This window comes from Tinamus guttatus, unplaced genomic scaffold, assembly GCF_059628265.1.
Source record: "Tinamus guttatus ecotype Peru unplaced genomic scaffold, ASM5962826v1 Tinamus_guttatus_pri_ptg000297l, whole genome shotgun sequence".
Lineage (NCBI taxonomy): Eukaryota > Metazoa > Chordata > Aves > Tinamiformes > Tinamidae > Tinamus > Tinamus guttatus.
In genome coordinates this window covers 216,426-231,014 of record NW_028288831.1, presented here as the reverse complement: position 1 = coordinate 231,014, position 14,589 = coordinate 216,426, and the positions used below count along the sequence as shown (strand labels likewise).

At 51.9% G+C, this 14,589-nt stretch overlaps 1 protein-coding gene across 1 annotated transcript in view; it reads left to right on the top strand.

Annotated features, from left to right (window-relative positions):
* The first annotated feature begins 1,285 nt into the window (after window positions 1–1,285).
* The window catches only part of EEIG1 (estrogen-induced osteoclastogenesis regulator 1), a 32,344-nt gene continuing 19,040 nt past the window's right edge, over window positions 1,286–14,589 (top strand). The window contains exons 1-2 of the mRNA XM_088527954.1: window positions 1,286–1,407; window positions 2,751–3,388. Of these exons, the coding sequence (XP_088384080.1) occupies window positions 3,243–3,388 (146 nt within the window). The 5' untranslated portion in view covers window positions 1,286–1,407; window positions 2,751–3,242. The remainder of the gene's footprint in view (window positions 1,408–2,750; window positions 3,389–14,589) is intronic.

Here is a 14,589-nt window from a genome sequence, read left to right as displayed (position 1 = left end):
GGGGACTGGAATCTCCATAAACTTGGGCTTTCAGGCCTGTTGCTATAAACAACGCACGAAGTCCTCTGTGGAGGTTATTTATCAGTGTGAATCATAGCAGATAACACAAGGCCTCCTCCCACACAGCAAACGAGGATCATGCGCCCTCGGCTAGCGATGATGGAAGCCAAACACGGGCTGACGTGGCTGCCAGGGTGCACAATGAGCAGCGTACAGGACCAGCCTGGATTTTTCAGATGCCTCCTATAGGCAACCTCCCCAGTCTGTCAAATATTAGTATTTTGCAAACTGAGTTCAGAAGGAGAGACCCAAGAAACCAAACACAAAGCAGAACAGCAGCCCATCTACCAAGGTCTCATGACCTCGCGAGTCCCCGTATCGACCCACGGCAGGGCTTCGACCCCTGCTTTCGAGAACAGCCTCTCCTAACCCTGCCGGACCTCTCGCGGCCTCTCCCGCAGGGTGGGAAGAGGCGTGTTCCTGGCCCTAAACCTGTGCACCCAACTGACCCAGGGGCAATAATCACCACGGAGCAAAGCGTTTGGTCTCATCTAGTCCTTAACCCTCAGCCAAGCCGGCTCCAGCGTGCTTTCCCTAGGGGGATTTGCCTGAAAGGGTTCGCGCTGCGGTGCAGTTAGCGGGGTGCACCGATACTGCCATGGCACCGACAGCGAAGGTTAGAGATGTGGGATGCGGATGCCGAGGCCCAGCCCGGGGCTGGCTGCTCCTGAGTTTCCCTCAGGCTCCGCCAGCCGCCTCTCTCCCTGGCAAAGCGCCTCCCTGCGAGCCCCGGCTGCTCCCTGTGCTCCAGCGAGGCTCCAGGGCGCATTCCTGACTTCTAAAACCAAGCAAACGGCGAGGCAGAGGCGTTTTGTCCCATCGGGCCGAGCCCTGCCCGGCCGGGGCCTGCAGGCAGGCGGGAGCCCTGTGGTGGCAGAGATGGGCCCTCCATGCCCTCAGCGCGGCCGCCGGGACCTCCCCACCCCGCTCCGGGGCGCCGCGGCCCCCGAGCCCCGGCCGCGCTGAGGCGACCCCCGCGCAGCCACCGCCGCCGCCTCAGGGGCCCCGGGCCGGGGGGCGGGCCTTGCACCAGACAGACAGGCCCTCCGTCCAACCCCCGCGCTCCCTGCCCCGCTCAATGCCGGGGTAGCCAATCAGCATCCCGCTGTCCCGTCCCGCCTCCTCGCCGCTGTCCAATTGGCTGGCGCCGCTCGCCTCCCCTCCCCCGGGAGAAAGGCGAAGCGGGGGGTTACGTAGTGTCGGGTCGGTATTCCCGAAGCACGGTCGTGGCGGCTCTGCCTGGCTGCTGCCTGCGCCATTGGCGTAGCGGGCGCACTTGGCGTAGCGCGGGCAGCGGCGGCCGCGGCGGCGAACGGTGGTGGCGGCAGCGCGAGGCGAGGGCAGGAGGTGCGAGCGGGCCGGGCCGAGCCGGGCCGCGGGGGGCGGCTGGGGAGCGGGAGGGGACCCGGCCGCGGGTCAGCACGGCACTCGGCAGCGGGAGGCGACCTGCGCGCGGCTCCGTGCGCGGGCTGGGAGTGGGGCTGAGACCTGGCAGCAGCTCGGGGCACGGGCCGGGGTATGGGCTGAGACCTGGCGACGGCTCCAGTGTGCGGGACAGCACTGCGACCCGGCAGCAGCTCAGGGCACAGGCTGCGGTATCGGCTGAGACCTGGCTGCAGCTCAGTGCATCGTCCACGAGGCCCAGAGGTGTTCTGAGACTCGCCCTGCAGCTCAGTGCTTCATGGGGTGCAGGCGATGGGCTGAGACCTGGCTGCAGCTCGGTGCATGGCCCATGAGGAGCAGAGGGGGGGCTGAGACCTGGCTGCAGCTCGGTGCATGGTTTGTGGGCAAGGAGGTGGGCAGAGACCTCAGCAGATGCAGTCTGTGGTCCGGGAGCCGGGCTGAGACCTCCCCACAGCCCTGTGCGCAGCCCAGAGGCTGCTCGAGACCCCTCCGGATCTCGGCACACGGTGCAGGGGGCTGGAAGGCGGCCGAGGCCGAGCGGCAGCTCAGCGCACGGCAGCGCCGTGAGGCAGTTTGGAGCCTGCCCCGAGCTCCGCGGCAGCTCTGTCTGCTCGGATGGTTTATCAGCAAATTAAAAAAACAAAAACAAAACAAAAAAACAGCCATCAGGGAGCAGGAGCTTGGCTGGGGTTAATTTACAGCCACCAATTCTCAGTCCATGCGAGGGTTGTTTATAACCCCATCCTCTTGAGATGCTAATCAGCTTTGGGCTCGGGGGCTTAGGTGCTGTGGAAATGGCAGTTGCTGGCCCCAAAACTGACCCACGGAGAGCGGCTCCGTGCGGAGCTGCCGCTCGGGAAGGCAGCGGGACTCGACGGCCGGGTGACCTGATTCGGTGGCTGTGCTGGGTAATCGGGTCAGGGCTGTTATAAAAACAGAAAAGAAACAGTTTTGTGCATTTCTCCAGCCTGCTTTACTTGCTGTTGTTAGACTATGTTGGGCTGATATTGCTCTGTAAATTGCTTGTAAAGATGATAGGTGAAAACAGATTTAAAAGAACAATTTCTTATTAACCGCTTGGCAAAAACAGACCTTGTGAGGGGAGCTACAGCAGGAAAGCTCCCCTTAGGCAAGGAGGAAGAAGATGGTGTTGGGGCCAGGCTAATTGGGGCCATTCCTCTTCAGGCTGGTATGAATCTGGGCTCAATGTTATCCATCCAAACAGGTTTTAGAGGAGGAGGAGCCTGAGAGCGGCTGGGACTAATTTACTCATTTCCCTCCCAAAGGCTGACCCAGAGACCTGCATGAAGTGGTTGCACAAGAAGAGGAGGTAGAAGCTGGCAGCTTTCTGAGGGAGCCGCGCACAGAGCTGGGGCTTCTTCGGGGAGATGCAAGATGACCTCCCATGAGAGATGCCTTCTGGAGGAGATCCGATGAAAACAGAGCCCTGCAGCCTCTAACTGGGACAGCTCCTGCTGGTCTGGAGCTGAGACTTATTTTTCTCCCTTCTTTTTCCATTGGAGATGTTGCAGGGATATAATCTGTGCTCTTTCTCCCCACCTGAAGCCTGCCGTGGCAATGACCCCACAGCCAGACCCAAGCACCAAAGAGAAGAGGATTGTGCGTTTGAAGCAGGGCCGTCACTGTAACTGAACTGGAATTTACTCCCTGCTTACGCTCCCGGAACGGCCGCTGCCGTTCCTGTGTCTGTGTGTGTTTCAAGCTGCTCCTCCCTAATCTCATTTGGAATTCCCGGCCTTTCCACGCTGAATCTGCCCATGGCTTTCCTGATGAAGAAGAAGAAGTTCAAATTTCAGACAAGCTTCACTCTGGAAGAGCTGACTGCTGTCCCCTTTGTGAATGGGGTTCTGTTCTGCAAAATCAGGCTGCTAGATGGAGGAGACTTTGCTAGCTTATCCAGCAGGTAAGGAGCTAACTTGCTTCCTGGCTGTTCTTTGCCTGCTTTTGTTTCTGCACTCGAATGGTTCAGCATATGGCTACCACTTGCCGGCCCCTTGATGTGATTTTAATAGTTGTGCTTTAGGGCCCCACATGCCACATTTTTCTCCAGAGAGGGGCAAGAATGTAGCTGCAGAGCTCTGAGCCTCTGAGCAGAGCTGGAGTGAAATTTTTCAAAGGCTTGAAGGATGGGGGGATTGTACCCCATGAAATAGATTAAAGTTTGTGGATTAAAACTCTTTTTTTCTCCTCTCTCTCTTTTTGCCTCCCTGACCCAAGTTTTCACATGCTGTTTCAGACCTGTGCTCTGCTGCTTTCATGCCTGACTTGAAACTCAACTCTGCAGGAAGGTGCATCTAGGCTAAGCAGATGGACCCTTCCCAACTTTGCCCTCCTCTTCTGCTCTTGGTGAGAGTGGAAGTAGCTTGCTTTGCATTGCAAATTGCTGTGCAAGGGAAACTGCTGCCTGGAGTCAAAGTTGTCAGTGTTAAAGACACAGTTTATCTTCTGGAACAAATGTCATTGAGTTTCCAAGTTTATAGCTGCATTAGTTTTTTAAAGTGACCTGTCACAGAGGGGCCATTTTGCTGCCTTGCAACCTTTTAAGGGTTGTCCTGCCTGTGTTTGCTTTCTTTCTAACTCTTTCAGACAAATCTATCCCCCCCCTCTTGCTACTAATTGCTAATAAAAACTTGCTTTGTTTCCAGCTATGCACATAGATTATCACTTAGCAGTATGCAAATACAAATTCCATAACAGCCTGGACTTGCTTGCTTTCTGCCTCAAGATGTGAAAGAAGCCTTTAGTGGCTCTCAAAACTTGTTTTTTTGCTTTCCTAAGTGACTCCTCTTTTTTAAAGGTACAGTATTTATTTGTGCCAGTTGGTAATTTCTTTATCTGAGAACTAAATCTGGGTTTGGTGTGGTTTTCCCCTTTATGGTACTGTACACTAAGTATGGAAGAGCTTTCTCAATCCAGAAGGGTTGATTTCACTGGGCAAATGTAAAACATTTCTATCTTGCAAACAGAAGTCATAGGGAATTGCTCTAAGTGCTCTAAGAATTACTGTTTTAATTCCAGATGCACGGTGAAACCTCATCCATAGCTTATGGAAAGTATGGGCATGGAATACCTCTACAAATGCTCTTTAAAATTAATCTTTGGAAGAAAATCTATCAAAGGAGCTTTTCCTTACAGTTTTCTCCCCCGAGGCTAGATCCTTGGGTTGGGTGGAAGCAGCTTATCTAAGGAATTCAAACAGTATGTGAACTTGGAAAGAAATTAACCCCTCTGCTTCCTGCAGTCGTAAGAAAATGAGCTGGCCTGGAGAGTGTCGTAGGGAGAGCTGGTCCTTGGAAGTGTCCGTGTCCCCTTGCTGGGCAGGGGGCTGTATCCGGCAGCGCTGGTGTCCGCCCCGTTGCCAGCCCTAGGGGTTGTTGTTTTCCGAGCTGGCCGAGGTTCAGCAGTTCTCAGCATGCTGCAGATTGCAAATGTGTCCCAGCAGCAAAATCACCCATAATTTAAACCAAACGCATGCGTTCCCCTTGACTGGCCTGCTTACATATCCCCTCGCAGAAGGTTTGCTGCCTTTCCCTTAACCTGTCTGCAGCGTAACTGGAAGCACATGGAAACCTGTTCCTGCTCGGAAAGTTGCAGGTCTCGGTGGTATTGAGTCATTTGACCTTTTTCAAGCATTTTCCCTTGCTGCAGTTAGAGAAACTGCAAGGAGGGTGAATTTCCAGGACCAATAACGAGAGGAGTTACCCGGTGGAGAGGCTACCAGATCCTGCCTTGGCTCTGCTCTGTACCACTAGAACATCTTTCCATGACCTTCCTGAAATTCTGAGGATTTGGGGAAAGGCTAAAGGGAAATAGATACTGTGGCCATGTTGCGTTAGAAGCCTGTGAGTGATGATCTGTGACGATTTCCCTGAAATCAAACACTTTGAGACGTCTTTCAGGGCCTTTGGAGTTGTCAGGTCTGTGGAGCCTTCCTATGGAGCCTTCCTATGGTGAGCTGCTTGTGCGAGAAGGTTGCGGTGGTTGCTGCAGTGTGTTCGAGCCTCCTTTTCCATCGTGGGCACCCAAAGTGATCTGATCGAGCAGAGCAGCAGCTCTTGCTCTCCGTGGATTGATCTGCACTAGGTGCCCTGTGTGATTTTTTTGTGTCTGTAAATGAGGGGAGGGGGAAATAGCTTTAAGAACCTCCCATAGGACAAGCTAAATTAGGTGGGTTTTTTCCCCCCAATTAAGTAAATTCCATCTTGCAGAAAAGAGAGGGGTGTCTCTGAAGAGCCTTCTCTTCCGAGGCAGATTTTTCATAATGACTGTGACTCAGGGGGCTCCTGCCCTGCTATGGAGAGCAGGGAGCTTATGATGGATCTGACCAGCTGCCAAACGGTGCTGGATGAAGCTGGAGCAGAAGCTGGAAGCTCTGCTTGCCGCCCATCTTAGCTCCAAGGCCACTTCATCCCAGGTTGCTTATCCACATTTTCGCCCCACGCAGTTGGAGGGGCCTGTGAGGCCTGCACATTCCAGGCCAGGAAGGAGAACAGCCGGAGCGGGGACCCCATCCCGGCACTGACGGGGCGACCAGCACTGCGCTCGCTGGGGCTGCAGCAACGTGCGGGCCGGAGTGGGGAACCTGCCTGAGATGCAGTGAGATTCAACACTCTCAGGAATTCAGAGCATGCTGGCAAGGGTCCAAGGCTTGTCAGCACGTTCAGCTGGCTTCAGATCTCTTCTGGGTGTTTTTCATTTTTTCCCAGGCAGGTACTTGTCTTTTTTTTTCCCACCCTTTTTCCCTATGCACCCACACACATGCTGTGTTTAAGCCTTGCCTTAGACCGTGGGCATTTTGTGACTGCAGCTGCAATTCACAAACCGTAAATTTTCTCTTTGTAAAGTCTTCACCTTAGCGCAGCGCCCAAGGGTCCTCTGAGGATAAGACTCATCTTATCAGTTTCAGTATCCGTTGCTCTGCATGAAAAACATCTCCTGTCTGTCAGTTTAGTGCTCCCCTGTCGGGTTGCAGGAGTTGACGCTGTGAAAACGCACCTGCGCCAAGGGCAGGTTTTCCTACCCAGGTGCTGTGTTTTCCCACAGAGATATCGATACAGCCCTCGAATAGTATCAATCCAAATACTTAAATAGCGCAATCACCAGTGAATTCAAGTGCTTCCCAAGTATCTTTAAAAATAGAAGTGGCGGAGCACTAGTCATGTGTTCATGGCAACCGTTTCTGTGAGGCAGATGGGCTGCTGTGTTTTGTACCGATCTGAAGCTTTTTGAGGGTTTGCGTATCCTTGTTCCTAGAGAGATGATACAGTCTCCTTATCTGGAGATCTCGGATCTGTGGATCAGTGCAGACAGGCCTGGCTGTGATGGGATAAGGAAGAACTTTGGCCGATGGCAGCAGACAGCACTAGGCACCGTGGCTACATGGTTAGCTCAAAAGGGACCTGAACCCCGAGGCAGCTGTAGTTTGTAAGCTTCTGTCTCTGGGTATTGTAATAGAGAAAGATTTGGGAAAATTCTTCCCTCTTTGCTAACACTGTCAGTGTTGAGTGACAGATGCTCTTAGCCTCAAAGTGGATGGGCCGCTTGGCAAGGGTCAAGTCACCCTCCGTGTTGCCTTCCTAAGGCAAAAGACCTTGGGTACCCAGCCCATCAGTGGGCCTGCTGATCTCGACGGGGGCTGTATTTCCTCAGAGCCTCTTTTCAAGCACGTGCAGCATCCCAGCTGGGTGTTCGGATCCTGGACCCTCCCATGGGTTCAAAACAGCCTATGTGTTTCGTCCTCCGCAGCCCTTTGCGTGCAGGCCCCGGGGAGCAGAGCTCACCTGGGAGGCTGCTCAGGCCTCCCGGTGCTCCCGGGCTGTAGCCTGTGATGAGAAATCTCTGACTTAACCTGCTGGCTCTTCCCCGAGGAAGAGTGAAAGGCCATTCCTGCACTGCAGGCAATCGGGGTGAAGTTGCACCCAGAAAACCTAAGGAAAATAGGGGTATTTGGGGATCTACCTGATTTCTTCTGCTGGCGCAATGCAAAGTGTCGTTATGTCTGGGTGACACACACACAACTTGTATTCATGTCGTACAAAAACTTTAAAAGGGGGAAAAGTGTTGCCCTGCTAATGCCTAGCAGGTCACAGTGCCATGGAAATGCCACCCTTGGGAGTGCCAGAGGTTCAAACCAGCCAGTGCTCAGTCCTCACATAGTCATGTGTCAGTTAGAGACCCTGCAGGTATCTGGAATTACTGAGTTTGGCTTTCTGACCTGCAAAGAGTTAACTGCTTGATGAATGGGACTGATTCAGCCCAGGTGAGATTTAAATCTCCTTCCATTGTCTGCATTAAAACAAAGGTTAGGTAGCTAAATACTTCCTGCTGGAGTCTGGGAAGAAGGGAGAGAACCAGCTGGAGTGAGAGGAGAGGGTTGCTGGTGAGGTGGTGCCTTTTGCTTCGCGCAGGCTTGTGATGGGGCAGAGCTTGCGTGTAGCTCCAGAGGGTTCCTCCAGAGCGTGTTTCAGTGACGTCTGCTAGAACATGTGGTGTGATGGCTCCTTTTAAAAGAGCCTTTGTTGCAGACGTGTCTGAAAAAATGATGGCCTTCCCTGTGTATATATAGGTTTTCCAAATATATGGATCGAAAAAGGGAGTCTTTAATGCTCTGGAGCAGCTTCTTTCAATTAGACGTGTTTAAATCCCACTTTCCTGGCTGCAGCCTCAAGAATAGCTGTGGGTGTTAATGGAGGAGGCAATTGAATGCAGCCTCTAGGAATGATTTGCAAGAGAACACAACCTAATTCAAGGTAATATTAAGACGTGGCATCTGCACTACTTGTCTTCTGAAAATCACAGAGAGAAATTGGACAGCAGAGATGAAAAGAAGGTTTTCCATGAGGTCAGGACAGCAGGGCAGCTAATGTCTGTTCTTGAGAGCAGGAGCAGTGGCTGAGGCTTAACCTCTGGTAAGCTGAAGGTGTTGGAAAAAGGCAGTGCAGGGGTAATAGAGCAGCGCGAGGCGCTTGCCAGGCACGAACTCCCTGCGTTTCTGGGCATTCGCAGCGCGTTCCTGCCTCCTTTCCGGGGCTCGGGCTGCACCCGCAAAGCCAGCGGCAGGAGCTTCACGGAGGCTCGACCGTTTCGTGTCAGCTTTGTCCCTTCCTGTCCCAGGTCCTGGCTTCAGAACCGTCACCAGACAGGCAGAGCGAGGCTGAAACTCTGCTGCTCCGGGGGCTGCATCCGGCCAGGTGAAGAACAGTCGTAAGCACCGCGGCTGCGACCGCCTGTTCCGCCCGCGGCCCCTTGGGTAGGGGCTGCCTTGTTGGCTGTAAATCTAAAGCTCCGTGACCGATGCAGCGTGTGTGCAGCCTCAGGGAGCGCGTTCACATACGCTCTGCTTTTTAACACCCCCCTTCCGCAGCTGATGCTGAGCGGGCGCTGCTTTGACAACCCACTCTTAGCAACAGGCTTCTCCGTGTGACTCGAGCAGCCTGGGGAAACTGCGCCCTGGGAATGAGTGCTCTACTTGGAGACGGGCACCCGGTGGCCTATTTGCTACAGCCCGGCAGCGCCACGTGCTCTGTCTGGCCGCAGGCAAGGGGAGGTGGGAGAGCTTCCCCCCGCTGCCTTTCAGACGTGTGTTTATTTCTGCAATACAGCGGAAAACGTAAATGCCTCCCAGGCTGTTTATTCTTCAGGTTCTTTAGCAGTCGGCAGTGTTGGCTCAAGCTTGGTAGGTGTATTTTTGAGGATTTGTGTGTGCCTTCAGGAGCCTTTGCTCTTGCTGCACTGATGATGGCATTTTAATAGGTTATAAGTTGCCACTGGCAGGCTGTTCTGGTACCAGTTTCGGCCTAAGTGAGTTAGGCATGCATATAAATTCTTTTTTTTTTTCAGGATTTTGCATCTGCTACTGAGTATTTCAGGAAAAGTCTTCAGCCTCTCCCTCGGATCAGAAGCCTCTTTTTCCCCTGTGCTCCAGCCATGAGGAGTGGCAGTGGCTGTGGCAGTGGCAGTGGCCGTGTTCGCCCTCGCGTGTGACCACGGGGTCTCGTCTGGGCGAGGACGGATGTGGCTCAGTGTGTGGCCTCCCCTGTCAAACAGGATGTGCTCTGCATCCTCTGGGGTGAGCTACGGGTCCGGCGCTATCAGAGCAGGGCTGAAGTCCCTCTGAAGGGGGTCAGGAATTAATTTGAAGCTTTGTCTCACTATAGAATAGACCATAAGTCTTTGGGAATGGCCTGGAGCAACATTTGGATCCGTTTGTGGGGCCTGCGACCTCATAGCAACAACTTCACGCAGTAAAGGTGCTCCGTGTTATTTCAGGTGGCTACATGTGTTACCCTACCATAGCATTAAACCCTTCTCCTTCAGGCTAAAAGGCTTTTTTATTACTATTATTTCAGTTTACCCTTGCTTTTCCTTTGTGCACGACAGGCAGCGCTATCTTCGCTCCTGCCTCGCGTCGTGATCTCTCTGGTACCGCTCAGCGAGACTCTGCATCTCATTTCAGTGCCTGCGTTTGAAAGGCACTTCCCACTGGGCGAACACTTGTGCCTGTGTTCCCTGCATGAACGGCCTCGTTGTTCTTTGCATTTTGAATCTGCTGATGGGCAAGAAAGGGGATTGTTCTGCCCCACTCGAATTTGCTGATCCTCATGGTTGCCGCTCTCATGTGCTGCTCGTGGGTCTCCCGTGTAGCTCGACTGATAAGAGCAGAGGAAAAGATGAAGGAAACAGGATGGGGTTACGGGGTGAGGAAGAAGATGAAGAGGAAATGCTCAGAGACCAGAGGCTTGGGAGGAGGCAAATGTTGAAGAGACAGGATGTTCTAGATAAGCTACAGCAAATACAGCCCGTCCGTAGCGGATGCTTCCCCTGTGGACAGAAAGTAGCTGAGCTGGCGAGAAGGCAGCATTAAGCCTTTCCTTTGGCTGAGTATATCAGTACTTCTCTGGTAAGAGGAGGCCTTGAAGAAGGCCCCATGTTACTCTAGGAGATGGGATTGAAGCTAAAAATACTTTTACTGCCGTATGCTGTGTGCTAAATAAGAAATGAACAGGCTGTTGAGATGCAGTGCTCTGAGGCTGCTTGCATGGGAGGAAGGAAGGGAGCAGGGGGGTGTCATGTTCTGGAGAGCTGCAGCATCAATCAGATTTAAGGCTTTGTTCAGTGTCTTTCAGAAAACATCAAATGTTAGGCTGCAGCCTGGCTTTGCAATAGGAAAGCAGATCAAGGATTCCTTAATAGGGAGTGTTGGGAGAAGCAGGTGGCCTCGGGGTTTCAGTTTAAGATAGCTGCATTTTGCTTCCTGAGTAAAACTGAGTATGAAGTGACTGCTGCCAGATGTTTCCCTGGCGGATACTGGGTTAATGATGAGCAGGGGCTCCCTGTCACACAAACAGTTCGTGAGCCCTCATCCCTGGAGCCCTCCTTCCTCATGAGCTGCACATTGTAACTGTAACCAGAACAAAATTTAGTGGCCAGAACTAACCCCAATGAAGGTTTCTGATCCCCGTGTTCTCCATGCAGTCACTTTTTTATTTTCCAGTCCATGGACATAACGTTGCTTACCAAAATGAGAGAGCTCCTGGCTGGAGAAACTCAGGCTTCCTGGGGAGGTTTGACAGGGAGCCTCGTGTCAGACTAACTCGTGTTATCTACACGTTATCCACACATAAAAGGCAAAGCTTTTCAGAGTTACCTGTGGAGAGGTTGGTGTCGGGGTTTTCGGTGAGTTTGCTTTGTTGCACTCGCGTGCACACACGGGTTTGGGGAGAGGGTTGGCTGCGTTTCCGTCGTGCATTTTCTGTTTCTCTTGCTAGTTCCTCTTCGTGTCGTCACGTAGCTCGTGCCTGCGTGTTGCTGAGGACAAGGGAGGAAGGTTGAACGCTTAAAACTCAGAGCCCCTTCCTGGGCTCTTAATGCTCCACTGCGCCAGAAGGAAGCAGGAGTCGAGCGCTGCAACCCCGTCGAGTCCAGTGTCCCGTTTCCCAGCTAAGTGGTAACGGATGTTTTGGAGAGAGGCTTCTTGCTCCTGTTACAGATAATTATGGAGTAACCTCTGCAGGAAGGCTCCTCTCCTGGCTTTTCTAAGTGCTTAGATATGTTTTATTCCGTTGCTAGCACCAGGTGATCGCATCTGCGTAAACGTGGGATTCTTCTTGACAGCAGCGCTCGGGTTTTGTCCTCGGTGGCCTGTGGTGCTCACGGCCACAAGGGAAATCCTGTCATGTGCAGGAGTGTATTTTCCTCTGTGTTATTTTTTTATTTTATTATTTTAATTTTCTTATTACATTTTCTACCTTTCTGCTTCACTGAATGCTCCCTTGTCCCTATATTAGGCGTAGCTGCCTCTCCTCTGTTTGAACAACGTTCTCTTTAAGATCAGTTTCTGATGTAAGGTTATAGCAAAAGCTTTTCCTGCTCTTTATGTAAGCCTGCCTGTTCTTTCAAAACAAATCTGTATGTTGTCTTTCTTCCAGAAAGTGATTCACACTCATCTCCAATGTCACTTGCGCACAATAGTGGCGAATCAAGGACATTTATCTGAATGCGGTTGGTAGTGACAGCCACGGAGGAGGTAAATACTCTCCAATACTCAAAAACCCACTTCTGGCACTAGAGCAGTGGGAGCTTTTTCTAATGTCTCCCAAAGGCCTAAGCAGCTCAAACTGCTGTAACAAAACGCAGAATCCTCCAATATTCTGCTGCTAACCAGGATGTAGTTTATAAAATTGCCTGGCTCAGAGAATTGCTTTTCTGAAGCTGTGGTTGCAGAGGAGCAGGGGTGCAAGGAGCTGATCTTAGTGCTACGTCTCAGACCCCCTTCCCATCCCCTCTGCATCTGACCTGGCCATTTCACCGTCCTGGATGGACAACCTGGACAGAAGATGGTTTGTGGTTTTCTGCCAGCTCTGCGTATCGGAGCAACGCGACGCTGGGCCTGGCACGCTGCAGAGTGAGGGCAACGGGGAGAGGTGGGAAGGAGGATCGGGGCAGGCGAATCTGAGCCCGAGCGTGGTGCGGAGCCGCCCGTGCAGCTCCTCGTATGCTCTGCGCTCCTTTAATGAATCACAGACCTCTTCCACAGGACCGTGGCCGCGGTTCATCAGCAAAAGGCTCTAAGCAGCAATACAAGGGCCTAAGGTTTAGTGGGAAGGTGCTCGTGCCTTGGGACCTTACAAGCCAGTGACTTGGTTTATACAGCTAAACAAGCTTGTAAAAAGGGACTGTTGGGGAACACCTGTGTTGTTGATGGATCAAAAAGGCTGCTAAGGTATACAGGGCTCTCTCCTCTGTTGTATTTTTCTTTTTGACCAGAAATGTTCCATGTGTGTGTGATTCAGAGCAGAACATGTCTGGGCAAAGCAGGGTGTTACCTCTTGGGGAACTAAGCCTACTTTTAGCACTGGGGTTGACTTTGGGCAGCTTATTTACTGAAGGGCTCTTCAGTGCACTCGAGCCAAATTACAGTGCTGCTGCATCGTGCAGTATTAACCGAGTTACTCCAGAAATGAACTTGGCTTCATATGAGTGTCAATTCACAGTATAAAGACTTCTGTGATACAGCTACATTGGCAAACTCTCATGGTTGGAACGGGGTGATACTGGCAGAAAATGTCACTTAAAGACAAACTAAAGACAGATTAATTTCCCTTAATGGCAAAAAAAAGTTCCCATAGGAACAAGCGTCACTCACGTTAGGGATTTTGCTCCTAGTCTTTTGTCAGTTCCCTGCATGGTTCTCATTTCATGGCTTTACTGTCCCAGCAAAATGCTGGAATATCGAACTGATCCACACCTTGGTTTTCATCTTGTAATGGGGGGTGTCGTGTTTTGTGTTTGTTTTTTTTGGTTTGTTTTGAAAGGTAACATTCTTCTGGAAGAGCATCTGTTTATAAACACAGCTTTCCTGCCTCATGGAGCTGCAGCCGTCTCCCCCAGCCCGTGTAGGACAAATATGTAAGACTGATATAATCTGTTCCCCCTTCAGCTTCCAGTCCGCTGCCTTCACTAAGAGTTTAACAGCAAAGGGCAAATCTGGAATCGCTCAGAATGACAGCTACCACTTATGGGATGAAGGAAGTTTATAAATACATCAGCAGCCAGTAATCAGTGAGTCTTCATTTTGCTTCCACACTCTGCCACAAGCGAACAGACTTTCCAACCTATGACCCATTCCGGAAACATAAATGGCCTCCTAAATACAGTGAACGAATCCACCTAATTCTTGTAAGCACCTGTGCACAACCCAAGAGTGTTTTTCTGAAGTTCTTGGGTCCTTCTGAAGCTTTCGGTGCTTTATCTGCAGAGCTGTGGGTGAAAATGCAACAGGGATTTGCCCGAAGAGTAAATGGGCATGGGGAAGGACAGAGGGGCAGGGAGTTTGCCCCCCTCCCTCTGACTTTTTTTTGTGTTTTACTGTGCAGTCTTCTTGGTAATCAACCCAAATCCACCCCCATCTCTGCCTTCCTTCCTCCCATCACATGCAGGTCTCAGCTTGGGCTGGTTTGGCCTCCGTGACTCCGGCTGACTTGGCTGGAAGCGTAGGTGAGAATCCGGGAGCCCTTCTCAGTCAAGCAGTTAACGTGCCTGTTTTGCACATGGAGCACATTGGGATTGTTCAGCGGTCGCAGTTGTGGAAAATCAGGTCTGAAAGATTTTTTTAGGCCCGGAATTAGACAAGTTCTTCCGAACTCGGGGGACGTGAGCTGTAAAGCAGCCCAGAGTACCGCAGCGCAAAGCGGCCACGACAGGGTCGGTGCTTCCTCGAGAGCCCGCAGAGCGCAGCTCCAGCGCACAATAACCTCAATGTCGTGGCTTGGTCTGACCTGGGCAGACCCCAGTGAAATCTGCAATGCAGATCTGCTCCTTGTCTACCCAAAATCCTTGCAAATTTGCTTATGAGAAGAAAAGCGCTAAGAAAAGGCCCCGGCAGCTTGGCACATGATTCTTTCTTGGCTAATCCAGCTCCAACTTAGTCGATCAGAACAATAGAGGTGGGAGGTAGTGGGTGATTCACTACATGATCGGAGTTCCAAAAAAGCAAATGCGTCTTTCGGCGTTCAATACACACGTTATTACGGACTCGGATTTCCATAGCTGAGTCATCCATCCAGTTATTCGTTATTCCTTCCTTTTATACTTAGGAGTTTGATT